The sequence below is a fragment of the Oncorhynchus clarkii genome, unplaced genomic scaffold (genome assembly GCF_045791955.1).
Source record: "Oncorhynchus clarkii lewisi isolate Uvic-CL-2024 unplaced genomic scaffold, UVic_Ocla_1.0 unplaced_contig_4449_pilon_pilon, whole genome shotgun sequence".
Lineage (NCBI taxonomy): Eukaryota > Metazoa > Chordata > Actinopteri > Salmoniformes > Salmonidae > Oncorhynchus > Oncorhynchus clarkii.
Window position 1 is genome coordinate 80464 of NW_027260869.1, and position 16728 is coordinate 97191.

Below are 16728 nucleotides of genomic sequence, written 5' to 3' on the forward strand. Positions count from 1 at the left end.
AATCGGTGTAGTTTTTAACATAACAATTAATGATGTTTCCAAATGTCGTTATAAATCAAATGAAAACATTTAATTATAAAGTGCTTATTTACACAAAATATAGTCCTCAAACATTTATATTGCAAAACATATTTTTTGGGTTGGCCACTAACATTGTTAGAAATGTTGACTCAATTGACACATCTTCAAAACATATATTTTTTTCATTTGAAGCATTTGTTTAATTGAATAGATACAAATCTATGAAAGGTGGTTTTCCCTAATGAATCCTCGTCAATACAGAAAACACTATTGATTAAGCTATTTGTCACCAAGTTGCTGCAAGAGTTCATTTGCTATACGGCTGGAGTTGGGGAGAGAGCGTAGTTTGTGGTACTCGGGATGAAAGCTCCAGAGATGCGGAGCGCCCATTGAATGGAGCGAGGCCGGGGACAGAAATGAAGATCCGGGGACCAAAGCTTGGGCCACTGTGGAGGCTGAGCGGCGCGTCGTTTCGAAATTCTCAAAGCTAAGAGACGGATGTGGAAGAAATGTCTTTTGGACAACGTTCGAATTCCTTGATAAAAGTGAGGAGAGCGCGGGCAAGATGCTGCTCACTGGTGGGATGCTTTGGTTAGAAACAGAATGATGTTCGATGCCCAAGTGATGGTACAATTCCAAACCGGGTACCTGAAAATGACACGGCCCTATTCCGTTTGTCCCGTAGAAGGAAAATCCAGGGAGCACGCTGCTGCGCTCGAGCGGGCACCGGGTGTCCATCATCCCAAATCGGTAATTCTGCCGTTTGAAACGTTTCCTCCGCCGTAGGAAGCTCCCGTTCTCGAACATATGAGACGACATAGGGTCTAACGTCCAGTAGTTCCCCTTCCCGGGGTTACAGGGCTCCCGGGGCATTTTGACGAAGCAGTCGTTGAGGGACAAGTTGTGACGGATGGAGTTCTGCCACGCGGGGAACTTCTCCCCGTAATACGTGAAGCGCTGGCTGATGAAGTCACAGATCTCCGAGAGAGTCAGTCTTTTCTTCGGGCTCTGGAGGATTGCCATGGTGATAAGAGCGATGTAGGAGTACGGAGGTTTCACCGAGGCAGCGATTCTCTCTGTGCAGTTCGGCGTAAAGTCACCCTCATCCTCCGTATCCTTCGCTGGCTGTTTTGGAGACAAGGACGCAGCGCTTTGCTGCTCCAAATCGGCCCCGTCTTCTTTGGTTAAAGATACATACCCCTGGTTCCGTGTAGCTTTGTTCCCTTTTCCATCCACGTCGACATCTGCCCTCTCCATGAGTTCGAGCTCTCCTTCCAGGGTCATAATCCTCTCGCGGGTCCGGTGCCACCTGCATGCGCCAACAGGCGAGATGATGAGCCTCGGGTCGGACACCAGCCAGAGCCGACACACGCGACGGGCCTGCCTCCTGCCTTTTTGCTTTTCATTAACAACAACAAAAAAGAAAACCCAGCTGCCCCAAAATACTTTTCACCCCCCTCCTCCTGCTGCTCTTCCTCTTCAGTCCTGAAAATAATTACGACAAAGACTTACTAACGTAAACATCCATCACAAGCAGTCACAACAATCATTAGGCCTACAAACGTGTTTTTGATCTTGGGGAGAACTAACGTATGGAATAAAGCATAGGCCATTAGACAACTTTATGTCCAACACACAATGGCACATTAGGACGTAGTCTTTGGGGCTTGTTGTCATACACTCAATACAAATTCACTTTGTACTCAAATCAGAAGCCTGATTGTAATCATTTGATGGGTGAACTATTGTCAGTTTTCTTCGACACGTTTCACATAACAGGACTCAAGCATATATCCCGTTTTCCCATTTGTAAAACCATTATTGAATACCTACAGCCTTTTATTTGAATAGAATCGGTCTCTCACAACAAATGCCAAACCTACCCAGTTCTCGATCCATAGCATCCTTTTATGATGGCTTTTATTTCACTTGAGTCAAATATGGTTAAAAATGTATTGTTTTCTGAAAGGAGAAATTCATGAAGAAGCACTGAACTAGAGAGCTAGGACAAAATGACTTCGGTGCCAGAGCACACGCACACCTGCTGCGCTTTTACGTGTGGTCTCTTTGCAGTAATGCATAAACATTGTAAGGGTGTTAAAGACACTAGCTAGCTCGATATTGTATAATCAATTACAAATCTTCATGTATTAGCCATTCTTTCCATTAAGTTTATGGCCAGCTATAACGAATAATATATGATTTAACTAAATGTTATTAGGTTAGGCCACTTATCTATCTATACATGTGAAACACAAGCTAGCAGTAGACATATTTTACTTTAAAACTGGTCTATACTAAATACTTCATGAGAATTCCAATATTTCCAGCAGATAACGCAAGTGGGTGGCCAAGCACATGGCTAATACCGTGTAGTTATTATTTCAGAATGGATTATGCACTTTTCTGATTTGAAAAAGACACATCGGCAAAAGAAAAGAGCCGTTTCACTACAGGCACAAAATACTGCACAGGCCAGGTCATGTATTCAATCCTGCTGCAGCAGTGTCTGATATTAAACTTGCAGCTTTCTTATTTTGATACATTTTAATAGTCCCACTAATTGCATTTAATTTAAGCATGAAAACATCCCTGAAGCAATTCTCACAAATCAGTTTGAATATGGTTCCGCATCAATTCATATACCTCATTCTAGACCAAGTCGTAGGCACACACATTCAGAGGGTTGAGAGATGAAATGAAAACAAACCGAATAAGATATGTTAACACAAATTTTATGCACACCAAACCCAAAAGTGTAGTACACACTAACACAAATGTTTATTTTTATTTGTTTACAGGAAACAGTCGAGATAAGGAATTGCTTCATCTCTAATCCAGCCAGTTAATGCTAAGGGCAGTCCAGAAACAACCAAATAGAAAAACACATTTTAAAAAACAATTACAAACTAAACAAGAACAGATAATATATCACTCAAATCAATTGAACTTAATTAATGTAACATACAAACTGGTTAGCACCAAGGTCAAGCCTAGTAAACAAGGGGAGTAAACAGTCCAAAATGGCTACCTATTCCCAGTAAAGCAGGGCACAGTCTTTGGCCAGAGCCATGGGTCCTTAGTCCCAAAAGTGCACTACCTTTGGCCAGAGACTCCCAATTACCTGAATAGTGCACTACTTTTGGCCAGAGACTCCCAATTCCCTGTATAGTGCACTACTTTTGTCAGGGTCATTTCAGACAGACAGTCTATTGTCAGACACAGCCTCCAAGCAGGAGACTGTTCTTCATTTGAACTCTTTCTTCCTAAAGTGACAAGAGCACGCTACAGTGCTAAAAGCAGCCAGACCCGTCAGACTGTGACTCACCATGGCTCAGCCAACACCGTGACCCACTATGACAGTATGTGATGTAATAAATTATCAAATAACTCCAAGAGTCAAAGTCAGGAGGTGTGGCCAATTACCATGTACCTGGAGGGGGACTGTCTGTGGTATCAGTGTCTAGGACCTCATGCCAAGGCCTAAGTGTGTTCCCTTTCCCTACAAGGCAGAGTGCTTGCGGTGGGACGTAGCCAGCCGTGATAAGTTTCCACATTTGAAGCAGCGCGAGTTGGAGTTGCCCTCCTTCCTAGGGATGTGCCAACACTGCAGACAGCGTACCTTGTACTTCTTATACCTGAGGAGTAAGTAGACATGGAGGAGAATAACAGGGGATATACAATTGAGGTTGGAAGTTTACATATACCTTAGCCAAATACATTTAAACTCAGTTTCACAATTCCTTGCATTTAATCCTAGTAAAAATTCCCTGTCTTAGGTCAGTTAGGATCACCACTTTATTTTAAGAATGTGAAATGTCGGAATAATAGAAGATATTTTTATTTTTATTTTTTATTTCACCTTTATTTAACCAGGTAGGCTAGTTGAGAACAAGTTCTCATTTGCAACTGCGACCTGGCCAAGATAAGGCATAGCAGTGTGAACAGACAACACAGAGTTACACATGGAGTAAACAATTAACAAGTCAATAACACAGTAGAAAAAAGGGGAGTCTATATATACATTGTGTGCAAAAGGCATGAGAAGGTAGGCAAATAATTACAATTATGCAGATTAACACTGGAGTGATAAATGATCAGATGGTTATGTAGAGATATTGGTGTGCAAAAGAGCAGAAAAATAAATAAATAAAAACAGTATGGGGATGAGGTAGGTGAAAATGGGTGGGCTATTTACCAATAGACTATGTACAGCTGCAGCGATCGGTTAGCTGCTCGGATAGCAGATGTTTGAAGTTGGTGAGGGAGATAAAAGTCTCCAACTTCAGTGATTTTTGCAATTCGTTCCAATCACAGGCAGCAGAGAACTGGAACGAAAGGCGGCCAAATGAGGTGTTGGCTTTAGGGATGATCAGTGAGATACACCTGCTGGAGCGCGTGCTACGGATGGGTGTTGCCATCGTAACCAGTGAACTGAGATAAGGCGGAGCTTTACCTAGCATGGACTTGTAGATGAGCTGGAGCCAGTGGGTCTGGCGACGAATATGTAGCGAGGGCCAGCCGATTAGAGCATACAAGTCGCAGTGGTGGGTGGTATAAGGTGCTTTAGTGACAAAACGGATGGCACTGTGATAAACTGCATCCAGTTTGCTGAGTAGAGTGTTGGAAGCAATTTTGTAGATGACATCGCCGAAGTCGAGGATCGGTAGGATAGTCAGTTTTACTAGGGTAAGTTTGGCGGCGTGAGTGAAGGAGGCTTTGTTGCGGAATAGAAAGCCGACTCTTGATTTGATTTTCGATTGGAGATGTTTGATATGGGTCTGGAAGGAGAGTTTAGAGTCTAGCCAGACACCTAGGTACTTATAGATGTCCACATATTCAAGGTCGGAACCATCCAGGGTGGTGATGCTGGTCAGGCGTGCGGGTGCAGGCAGCGAACGGTTGAAAAGCATGCATTTGGTTTTACTAGCGTTTAAGAGCAGTTGGAGGCCACGGAAGGAGTGCTGTATGGCATTGAAGCTCGTTTGGAGGTTAGATAGCACAGTGTCCAAGGACGGGCCGGAAGTATATAGAATGGTGTCGTCTGCGTAGAGGTGGATCAGGGAATCGCCCGCAGCATGAGAAACATCATTGATATATACAGAGAAAAGAGTCGGCCCGAGAATTGAACCCTGTGGCACCCCCATAGAGACTGCCAGAGGACCGGACAGCATGCCCTCCGATTTGACACACTGAACTCTGTCTGCAAAGTAATTGGTGAACCAGGCAAGGCAGTCATCCGAAAAACCGAGGCTACTGAGTCTGCCAATAAGAATACGGTGATTGACAGAGTCGAAAGCCTTGGCAAGGTCTATGAAGACGGCTGCACAGTACTGTCTTTTATCGATGGCGGTTATGATATCGTTTAGCACCTTGAGCGTGGCTGAGGTACACCCGTGACCAGCTCGGAAACCAGATTGCACAGCGGAGAAGGTACGGTGGGATTCAAGATGGTCAGTGATCTGTTTGTTGACTTGGCTTTCGAAGACCTTAGATAGGCAGGGCAGGATGGATATTGGTCTGTAACAGTTTGGGTCCAGGGTGTCGCCCCCTTTGAAGAGGGGGATGACTGCGGCAGCTTTCCAATCCTTGGGGATCTCAGACGATATGAAAGAGAGGTTGAACAGGCTGGTAATAGGGGTTGCGACAATGGCGGCGGATAGTTTCAGGAATAGAGGGTCCAGATTGTCAAGCCCAGCTGATTTGTACGGGTCCAGGTTTTGCAGCTCTTTCAGAACATCTGCTATCTGGATTTGGGTAAAGGAGAACCTGGAGAGGCTTGGGCGAGTAGCTGCGGGGGGGGGGGGAGCTGTTGGACGAGGTTGGAGTAGCCAGGCGGAAGGCATGGCCAGCCGTTGAGAAATGCTTGTTGAAGTTTTCGATAATCATGGATTTATCGGTGGTGACCGTGTTACCTAGCCTCAGTGCAGTGGGCAGCTGGGAGGAGGTGCTCTTGTTCTCCATGGACTTCACAGTGTCCCAGAACTTTTTGGAGTTGGAGCTACAGGATGCAAACTTCTGCCTGAAGAAGTTGGCTTTAGCTTTCCTGACTGACTGTGTGTATTGGTTCCTGACTTCCCTGAACAGTTGCATATCGCGGGGACTGTTCGATGTTAGTGCAGTCCGCCACAGGATGTTTTTGTGCTGGTCGAGGGCAGTCAGGTCTGGAGTGAACCAGGGGCTATATCTGTTCTTAGTTCTGCATTTTTTGAACGGAGCATGCTTATCTAAAATGGTGAGGAAGTTACTTTTAAAGAAAGACCAGGCATCCTCAACTGACGGGATGAGGTCAATGTCCTTCCAGGATACCCGGGCCAGGTCGATTAGAAAGGCCTGCTCACAGAAGTGTTTTAGGGAGCGTTTGATAGAATGATTTCAGATTTTATTTCTTTCATCACATTCCCAGTGGGTCAGCAGTTTACATACACTCAATTAGTATTTGGTAGCATTGCCTTTAAATTGTTTGACTTGGGTCAAACGTGTCAGGTAGCCTTCCACAAGCTTCCCACAGTAAGATGGGTGAATTTTGGCCCATTCATCCTGACAGAGCTGGTGTAACTGAGTCAGGTTTGTAGGCCTCCTTGCTTGCACACACTTTTTCAGTTCCGCCCACAAATGTTCTATTTGATTGAGGTGAGGATTTTGAGCTAGCCACTCCAATACCTTGACTTTGTTGTCCTTAAGCCATTTTGCCACAAATTTGGAAGTATGCTTGGGGTCAATGTCCATTTGGAAGACCCATTTGCGACCAAGCTTTAACTTCCTGACTGATGTCTTGAGATGTTGCTTCTATATATCCAAATAATTTCCCTTCCTCATGGAGCTATCTATTTTGTGAAGTGCACCAGTCCCTCCTGCAGCAAAGCACCTCCACAACATGATGCTGCCAACTCCGTGCTTCACGGATGGGATGGTGTTCTTCGGCTTGCAAGCCTCCCCCTTTTTCCTCCAAACATAACGATGTTCATTATGGCCAAACAGTTCCATTTTTGTTTCATCAGACCAGAGGACATTTCTCCAAAAAGTACAATCTTTGTCCCCATGTGCAGTTGCAAACTGTAGTCTTTTTGTAGGCTGTAGGCTTTTTTAGATGAACGTGGTACCTTCAGGCGTTTGGAAATTGCTCCCAAGGGTGAACCAGATTTGTGGAGGTCTACACTTTTTGTGTAGACCTGATTTCTTTTGATTTTCCCGTGATGTCAAGCAAAGAGGCACCGAGTTTGAAGGTAGGCCTTTGAAATACATCCACAGGTACACCTCCAATTGACTCAAATTATGCCAATTAACCTATCAGAAGCTTCTAAAAACATGACATCATTTTCTGGAATTTTCCAATCTGTTTAAAGGCAGTCAATTTAGTGTATGTAAACTTCTGACCAACTGGAATTGTGATACAGTGAATGATAAATGAAATAATCTGTAAACAATTGTTGGAAAAACTACTTGTGTCATGCACAAAGTAGATGTCCTAACAGACTTGCCAAAACTTTAGTTTGTTAACAAGAAATTTGTGGGGTGGTTGAAAAACACGTTTTAATGACTCCAACCTAAGTTATAGTAAACATCCGACTTCAACTGTAGGTCACAGTGATTGATGGCCTTACGTGTCCTTCAAGTTCTAATTCTGCTCACATACAGGGTTATGCAATATTGTGGTCATCAAACCATCTATGTCACGGTCACCATTTACTATAACCACAGGGTCAGAGTTCATGGCCACGTGACCTGACGAGGAGAAACTCTGGGCCGTGACGATGTGCTTGATCATGCACTGTATTTAACGCGACTCACCTTATTCCACAGGCGTTACACAGCGGGGTACCGTCCTCAGCATCTCGCCACAGAGGAGTCTTCATGGTGCAGCAAGAGGCACAGATCTTATTCTCTGATGGGGAGGAGAAAGGAGTGGCTATCAATACAAACAAACAGGCCTTGTGCCCTAATCCTCCTAAATATATGTTGTAGAATAATGAAATGACATGTTTCCATGACTCAGTATGCGGCTTCTCTCTCATTCGGTTTTCTTTCTAGGTGCACGGTGAGTGGGAGTGCCAAAGCACAACCTGATCTCGCAACCCTGCCCTCAACACTGTACACTACGTTACTCATTAAAGTCTTAGGATGTTTACACAGCCGTTTCCCAAAATACCTCCATTAAAACTTCCCCTCATCAAATGTATTCCACCTGTCTATGGTTCTAGTTAAAGTGTTGGGATTTGTGTCGTAATGGTACCCCCTCCTGGATTACTGGAGTAGAGATAGTTCTACACAAAACATCCAGTCCCTGCAATTAACCTCTCATGAACCCTTTTTTCTAAGAGTGTAGTGTTCTGCCTATTTCTACGGTGCTGGTATTGTTTTGTGCAGTAGTGGCGCCCCCTCCTGGTGAAGAGTGATAGAGATTGGTAGTCACTGGAGGAGGGGTCGCTCTCTTCAGAGCTGCTGGTCCTCATGGAACTCTGGGATGAACGGGACCTGCCTGCTCTCTGTGACCTCCTGGTCGGACCACTAGAGAGCTCTTCACTAGGACACACACACACAAGTTTGTAGAGACCATTGTGAGATATTTTACAACAATATACCGCATAAGGAAATTTGTGACATACAAATTTAATTTCATATAATACGGTTTATTACGGCAGCGCTAAATAATATAATACATGTTTTTGAGTTATGGGGAGAAAGAGCAAAGCACTCTGACATCAACCATACCTGTACTTCTTGGAGGTGATGAGAAGGCGACACTGCTCCCTGCTGTCGTCCAGCTCCGTCTGCATCCGGAACGTCACTCCCTGGAAGTCTGGGTCTCCAACATCCACACTCCGGCTGGGACGGAGCTGCTTCCTGGGGGCCTTGGTGGACCTCCACATGGGGTCAGACGGAGAGGGAGACTGGGGGGCTGCGGGGATAGTGTCCATGTCATCCTCCAAGTCCTTGCACCTTTGGGTGAGGTCCAATGGAGAGTCTGTAATAATACTGGTATCTTGTACTGTGTCCTCTTCCATGGAGCTTTCGTTGAGCTCTGCTTTGACGCCTGCAAAACTGCCATCTTGTACTGATTTTGCGTTCACAATCACAGACCCTGCTTCACTGTTCAATATGAGCAACATAGTATTATAAGGGGAGTTCGGGGCTGGTGGCATGTCTTCCTTGGGGTCAAAGGTAAAACATATGTTTGAGTTGAAGTCCAGGGTCATGTTAAGGTTCAGCTCTTCTGGGCCTGGATGTAAGCATGTCATGGGGTCTACGGAGGGAGACGACAGACTTGCTGCCTCCTTAATTGTAGCTACTTTGTGGACAAGCGTTTGGCCAAATAGGTTTATATATGACACAGACGGATATTTAACTGACAGCCCGTCTTTTGCCTCAGGACGGACCTCCTTCACTGTGTTGTCGTCTTGGACTAAGGCACAGGGGACCTTTCTGCTTTCTTCACTCACAGACAATCCATCACCGTTAAGACAAAATGTGGCTCCTGTTTCTTTGTTCGTTACAACGTCAGAGTCTGAAGCTCCCACACCAGGTTTAGTTTTGTAGCTGCCATTGACATCCGGTGATGTCTGAGAACTGGTACCTGGACATGTGGGTGAGCAATAACCACCTCCACCCAACTCCCCCATCTCTCCACTGGACCCGACATGCGGATGGGGAGAATCCCCTCTGGTACTGACTAGAGTGGGGCAGACAGGGACAGTGTTCTTACTGTACCCCACACCTTCAGGAGGATGATCGTCAGAGTCAATAGGAACCAACTGAGCCCTAGAGGAGGTTCCCTCTTGGTCATCTGACTGGAGGAGTCTCTCACACTGCATGTTGATCAGGCTCATCAACTCCCACGGACTGCTGCTACTATGACGGCTGGGCAGGACTGAGTTTGTATGTCTCCTACATTGTTCTAAGTCATCTTTTGGCTGGTTATGAAGGCTCATGAGAGAGGAATTGTGCTGAGGAGGAGAAGGTCTATGATCAGACACTTGATTATTTTTAGACCTTTCATTTGATACAGGTAAAGTCTTAGGCTTTGAGTCTATGGAGCGGTTGTGGACAGGGGTGGGAGTTGCTAGCTTGGAGGCTTCTTGGATGAGGTAGAGGATAGTGGACTGGGTCACCTGAAGAAAAATAAAAGAAGACTCAACCACACACTGAGATAATATTGACCCACCTCAAGCACAGCACACACACCTGCAGGCCCTCCTGGGTGTCTGGATCTTCCATGGTCCCTTGGCTGCCTGGTCTGTAAATGGCTCCTGTGCTCATGTTGATGTGCCCATATTGTGGAAAGAAAACAATTGGAAAGTGGATCAGCTGAATACAGTACCAGTCAAAAGTTTGGACACACCTACTCATTCAAGGATTTTTCTTGATTTTTAATATTTTCTACATCGTAGAATAATAGTGAAGACATCAAAACTATGAAATAACACATATGGAATCATGTAGTAACCAAAAAAGGGTTAAACATATCAAAATATATTTTATATTTGAGATTCTTCAAATAGCCATCCTTTGCCTTGATGACAGCTTTGCACACTATTGGCAGTCTCTCAACCAGCTTCACGATGTAGTCACCTGGAATGCATTTCAATTAACAGGTGTGCCTTAAAAAGTTTGTTCTTAATGCTTTTGAGCCAATCAGTTGTGTCCAAACACTTGAATGACTATGTGTTTAAAACTTTTTACCGGTATACACACACACACTAAATAAAAACAAATACTTACAAATTACAATAAATGATTACATATGATAGTTGATTTCATTATACTATAATAATTCAAGCTAAAAAGATTGTAAAGTAGCCTATTAGTACCCTACTACTCTTAACTACAACAGTCTGAATTAGCTGTCAAAATCAAATTAGCTTCGTGAGCAGAGCTAGAATTAATGGCCCAACAAACCTTTAGCAAATAATGAGTAAGCCGACAATGACATTCTAACTAACACGATATAGCCTATTGATACACACTTACTTTGTCAAATTGTATGAATTTCTCCTCAAAACGTAACCATCTGCATTCTACTATTTGATAGACGTCCTGAATTAGTATGACACATCTTGCTCGAGCTCACTGCTCAGTCTGAGGGCACACTGAGGCCGTGCGTTTGAATACGAACTTTTCTGCCACACAATATCTCCACATCCTACCTTAGAAAATATCAAGTATTTAAATAAAAAATCGAATTATGAGATCCCTGTGATCGATCGGATTAAATTGTTATGGAAACTATCGAGCTCAATCGTTTGATTATGTAATGCCCTGATCACGTTGGTGATCACGGTTGTCTCTTACCAAGGCGATCAGGGCCAACATGCAGATTCACCCTTGGTTTTCTCACTGAATCAGTCTTGAGAGAGCTGACAAGTTATTTCCTTCAATTTGATCACTAGCTTCAGGAAATTGATAGTCACGTTACCGCAATGCATTTGTTGTTGGGCCTTCAGGATGCCACAGATGTCTGTGATTGAAGTTGATTGGCCTGCATAAACACATAAAAGTGTGGGTTGAGTGATTTGCGTTCTAGATTTTCCCGAATTGTTGGCCTTGTGGCGCCTCGGTTTCTTCTGTATATATATATATATATATATATAAATAAAACGTTTTTACATACAGGTAAATAGGCTACTAATGTTTTGTACGAATATAGTCATCCATTACAAAACACGCGAAGTGAGGTTCTTGGTATAAATTGTAGGTCTACTGTTGAGTTTGACTAGCGATGCTTTATCTTGAACCATTTAAAATGATCTCCCACACAAAACAAATACAATGTATCATTATTTAGCAGTGACACATTGGCTGTTTAGAAAGGCAGCTCAATTATGACCATTTTTCGCTAATTTGTGTTTTGACCCATCAGATCAGCTCGGGAAAAGATTTGTGATGGGTCAAAAGACCAATTATCTTCATTGGGCTGCCTAAACGCAGCCATTTTAGCAGTGGTATTCAAAGTCAGTCCTCAAAGGGCCAGAGGTGGTTTTCTTGACCCTTGTATGATATTGCTAATTGGTCGATTATGCAATTGGTTTCCATTTCCTGGGTTTTGAGGATTTAAACTGCTCTCAAGGACTGGTGTTGAATACTGCACTTGTGGTGTTCAATTGCCTTCAGTGTGGTTTTTAAAAAGCATAGGGCTTAAGACAGACTAGTACAAACTTTTGGTATTTTTATTGCACAAATCTAAAATAGACTTGCAAATTTGAGATATACCATATATACATAATACACCTACCTACACGTTTTGTGCGTATGACAGACACATTCATTACAGTACAAGTGAAAGCATTCCAGGTTCGTAAAGGAGCCAACTAATACTGGATACAGGTGTTTTTTGATGGACAGTTATGAGACTAACGGTGAATTGACAAGGCAAATCATTACTGGGTATGGATGGACAGAAACAGAAATGACTTGGGAATTGGACAAAATGCATGTCAGTTTAAAATGGTTTAGGCTGCATTTTGACCAATCAGATCAGCTTTGATGTGCAAAGATCTGTGATTGGAAAAAAAATATCAAAATGAGGCTGCCTGTGTGAATGCAGCCCAAGTATCTCCTTGGCATCATCAGTTATCTAACAGATTCAACCCTTTCCATTCCAATCGATCTCAAGCTGCCCTCTGCTTACAAAACACACTGCAAAAGTGCTACATCAGAGACGGTTAATGATTCCTGACAGGCTTGATGTAGGGAAAGGGCTTTCAGTGTTGTGGATGGGCTTGTTACGGTCTTGACTAGTCACCACACACCCACAACAGTAAAATTCCTAGAAACTGGCCATAAGTAGCTATAATGGTGAAAGCTATGTATACATAACATCCTGTTCATTAGCTGTATGCGAGTGCTGTTATTGTAGAGACAAGACTATTTGGAAGCTCCACCTGAGATGTGTGTATGTTGACCTTTGTAAATGAGTTGTAACATGGAATGTTCTATTCAAGGACACAAAGTTATTTGCGTAGCAATGACAACAGGCCTTTCTGAAATGCTGACTCGGGTTACTATGAAACAAACAACTGTCTGTGACATTGAACGGTTTGATAGACATCTCAATCTTGGCCTGAGAACTTTTCTATACACATGACATATTTATACATGAATGCTGAAAACCATCTAACTCTTCCACAATCAGCATTACTTTCAGTGTGAGCCAAATACAACACACTTCAGAGGCTGCGTTTACACAGGCAGCCCAATTCTGATATTTTTTCCACTAATTGGTCTTTTGACCAATCCCATCAGGGGCGCTGTCTAAATGCAGCCAGTGACTGGTATATAGCTTTTGTCTTCGGTCACACAGTCATGTGGATATGTAAGAGCATTCTTGACTTGGGAGGGATCCTTCAAGCGACTCTCTCTCTCTCTCTCTCTTATGACTCAGTCCTGAGGGGCCGTGTTCCAACATCCATACTAGCATACTACTTAGAATGCATGCCCAATACGTTGCTTCACACTAAGTAGGGTGCTAGTGTGGAGTGTAAACATCCATACTACTTAAGCATCCATGCCCAATACATTGCTTCACACTAAGTAGGGTGCTAGTGTGGAGTGTAGTGTCCTCAGTGTGGTTTGGGAACATGGCCGTCCACGTAGAAGTTCCTGGTGACCTTAGGCAGGGTAAGCTCGATGCCCTCCAGCTCCTGGGTGAGTATGATCTGACAGCCAAGTCTGGAGTTCTCCTGTAGCGCTGGGGCCATGTCCAGCATGTCATCCTCTCTAGTATAAGAATAATCAAATTGAAGCCATTGATTTGCATTGCATTATAAGAGTCTTGTTGACAATGAAAGTGTTTTGTTTTTTATAGTATGCGTTTGACAGGGGCAATGACATGAGCTCTCATGGACTATGGCATATCTTATAATAAAACAATCTCATACCTTTCGTCAGGCTCTGGTAGCTTGTCGACATGGTCTCTGTTCACATACACGTGGCACGTTGAGCAAGCTAGTGATGCCTCGCAAGCTCCTTAAAAATCATACATGGACAGGAAGAAAGAAACCAGATGTAAGTGTGGCTCCCGGGCGCAGCGGTCTAAGACAGTGCGTCTCAGTGATAGAGGCGTCACTACAGACACCCTGGTTTAAATCCAGGCTGTATCACAACCGGCCGTGATTGGGAATCCCATAGAGCAGTGCACAATTGGCCCAGCGCCGTCCGGGTTTGGCCGGTGTAGGCCATCATTGTAAAATAAGAATTTGACTTGCCTAGTTAAATAAAATAAAAAATAGTTTTCAGGAATACAATAATGGAGAAATCAATCACCAACTTTTGACCTGAATTCTCTATTGATGTCATCACAAACCCTATTAGCACTCACCTTCCAGTTCAATGTTGTGCCTATGGGCCAGGTACATTGCATTGTCTCCCACTTTGGCCTTCACTGGAATCCTCTGTCCTGATCTATCTATGTAAACCACATTCACCCTAAGAGCAGACCAAAAACAACAATATTAAAAACTCAGTTCACAAATGACAATGCAAGTGATAAATGCATGATGCCCTCAATTGACATTAAGGAAAATCGGTAACAAAGTATGTATATATCCCCTTGAGTTTGTCTGCATAAGGGTTAGGGTTACTAACCTGACCATGTATGTACTGTAATGGAGTGAAAATTGCAAATACATAAATAGCTAACAATCAATTAGCTAAATGATGCACTGGCAAAATGGTTACTTACACCTCTTCTTGGGGGTCTTCTGCACTTGCACCCGCCTCACTGTGGTACAGACCTTCACAAAGAAAATAAAGACATCGTTGACGTTCAGTTGAATATCCTCTTACGGGTTGTCTGACTTACAGTACGACTTTGAGACCAACTTAGTTACAGGGAATGTGCAGCTTTGGAGATTAGTTACACAATTTATCAAACATTCTTAGCAACAGATGCCAATGTGGGTGTAATTTTATGTAACCTTTATTTAGCTAGGCAAGTAAGTTACAAAAACAACTGATTATTTACAATGACGGCCAACACCGGACGACCCGGGGCCAATTGTTCGCAGCCCTATGGGACTCCCAATTCCCAGTCAAGGCCGGTTGTGATACAGCCTGGAATCGAACCAGGATGTCTGTAGTGACGCCTCAAGCATCGAAATGCAGTGCCCTAGACCGCTACGCCACTCGGGATCCTTACCAATTGTACCTAGTTACGATGTTCGTAGACATAACTAACTAACTTGTTAGCAGCTGTCTAGCACTAAATTGATATAAATGAATTGGTTTCATGGAAGCTGAACAATTAGCTAACGTTAGATAACAATCCAAGTGTAGCTGCGATAGTTAGCAACCGATCAACTCACCTTTGGATGTCTGCAAGTGTCGGTTCAACGTCCGAAAACGATCAACATTCGACGAACTAGCTATACCATTCAAATAACTATTCAACCTGTTGAAAGGACATGTGCTACAATCTGGTATAACTCTAGAAAGTCTCAAAGTCAGCCCCACGCTCGACCGAACTCCAGCGGAGACCGCCATGATTATGTTTTGATCACGTGAATGAAAGCAGCCAATAAAAAAGTAGCAATGACATACGCATGTTTGGACTGTCTTCGGTTATTTGAGCGGCAGAAGGCGCTGTTGCAACACACATTTATCGAACAAAACAATTTTTAGTCTGACTTGTCTAACTTGCCTTTATCACAAATTGTAAAGAGAACGTAATTCTGGTGCTCGCATATATATATTAATGTTTTTTTTTCTTTTTTCTCAGTCTTTGTGAACCAACAATCCTCGTCTGCAATGTCTGTATATCTGTGATGTCTGTATATAGTTAAATAAAGGTTAAATAAAAATAAAAAATATCAAAGAACAACTAGGTTACTTTATCCTATGTGGATGTACCCCCAAGGAGTGCGCGTACTGATACCTTAATTAATGTTAACGAATGAAATATGAAATACTGCAAGCCTCAAATTCGAGCTCTATTGTTTTATGTAGTTGAGGTTTTATGGGTACAACCAACATTATCCTTTGTCTTTTCAGTTCAGGTTGAATATATATATATTTTTTTAAATTAAACATACGTTGAGTTAGGCCTAGCCATGCGTGTGTAGGGGTGGTCAGAGACACATATTAGAGACACATATTTCCCTCAGATAACACAGATCCACAAAGAATTTGAAAACAAACCCAATTTTGATAAACTCCCATGTCTACCGGGTGAAACACCACAGTGTGCCATCACAGCAGCAATATTTGTGACCTGTTACCACAAGAAAAGGGCAACCAGTGAAGAACAAACACCATTGTAAATACAACCCAGGTGTATGTTCATTTATTTTTCCTTTTGTTCTTTAACTATTTGCACATCGTTACAACACTGTATACACAGATAATATGACATTTGAAATGTATTTATTCTTTTGGAACTTCTGTGAGTGTAATGTTAACTGTACATTTTTATTGTTTATTTCACTTTTGTTTATTATATATTTCACTTGCTCTGGCAATGTTAGCATATGCTTCCCATGCCAATGAAGCCCTTGAATTGAATTGATACTTTTAAGGAAATGGGAAACTCGATTGGAATCGTATTAATGACCATTGTGTACAGTGCCCATACATCGTCAATGGGCTGCCCGGTGCATTCTGGGACAGGGAAATCAAACCAAATCAAAATTTATTTGTCACATTCACATGGTTAGCAGATGTTAATGCGAGTGTAGCGAAATGCTTGTGCTTATAGTTCCGGCCATGCAGTAATAT

General features: G+C 43.0%; 2 protein-coding genes across 2 annotated transcripts; both read right to left on the reverse strand.

Annotated features, from left to right (window-relative positions):
• Window positions 1–300: 300 nt before the first annotated feature.
• On the reverse strand, window positions 301–1305 carry LOC139402017 (forkhead box protein D1-like). Its single transcript, XM_071146064.1, has one exon. The coding sequence runs from the start codon at window positions 1303–1305 to the stop codon at window positions 301–303; it is 1005 nt and encodes a 334-aa protein (XP_071002165.1).
• A 10866-nt stretch (window positions 1306–12171) lies between these two features.
• LOC139402011 (ferredoxin-2, mitochondrial-like) lies at window positions 12172–15506 on the reverse strand. Its single transcript, XM_071146056.1, has 5 exons — window positions 15321–15506; window positions 14699–14750; window positions 14336–14442; window positions 13896–13983; window positions 12172–13734 (listed from the first exon to the last, which is right to left on the reverse strand). Exons 1-5 carry the CDS (start codon window positions 15496–15498, stop codon window positions 13578–13580), a joined length of 582 nt encoding a protein of 193 aa, XP_071002157.1. The 5' UTR covers window positions 15499–15506; the 3' UTR covers window positions 12172–13577.
• Window positions 15507–16728: the final 1222 nt, after the last annotated feature.

Coding starts and splice junctions, on each gene's coding strand:
- LOC139402017 (XM_071146064.1), bottom strand. CDS start 1,305: ATGACCCTGGAAGGAGAGCTCGAACTCATGGAGAGGGCAGATGTCGAC.
- LOC139402011 (XM_071146056.1), bottom strand. CDS start 15,498: ATGGCGGTCTCCGCTGGAGTTCGGTCGAGCGTGGGGCTGACTTTGAGA. Junction 14,751..15,320: donor ACACTTGCAGACATCCAAAG/GTGAGTTGATCG, acceptor TTCTTTGTGAAG/GTCTGTACCACAGTGAGGCG. Junction 13,984..14,335: donor GCACAACATTGAACTGGAAG/GTGAGTGCTAAT, acceptor ATGATTTTTAAG/GAGCTTGCGAGGCATCACTA.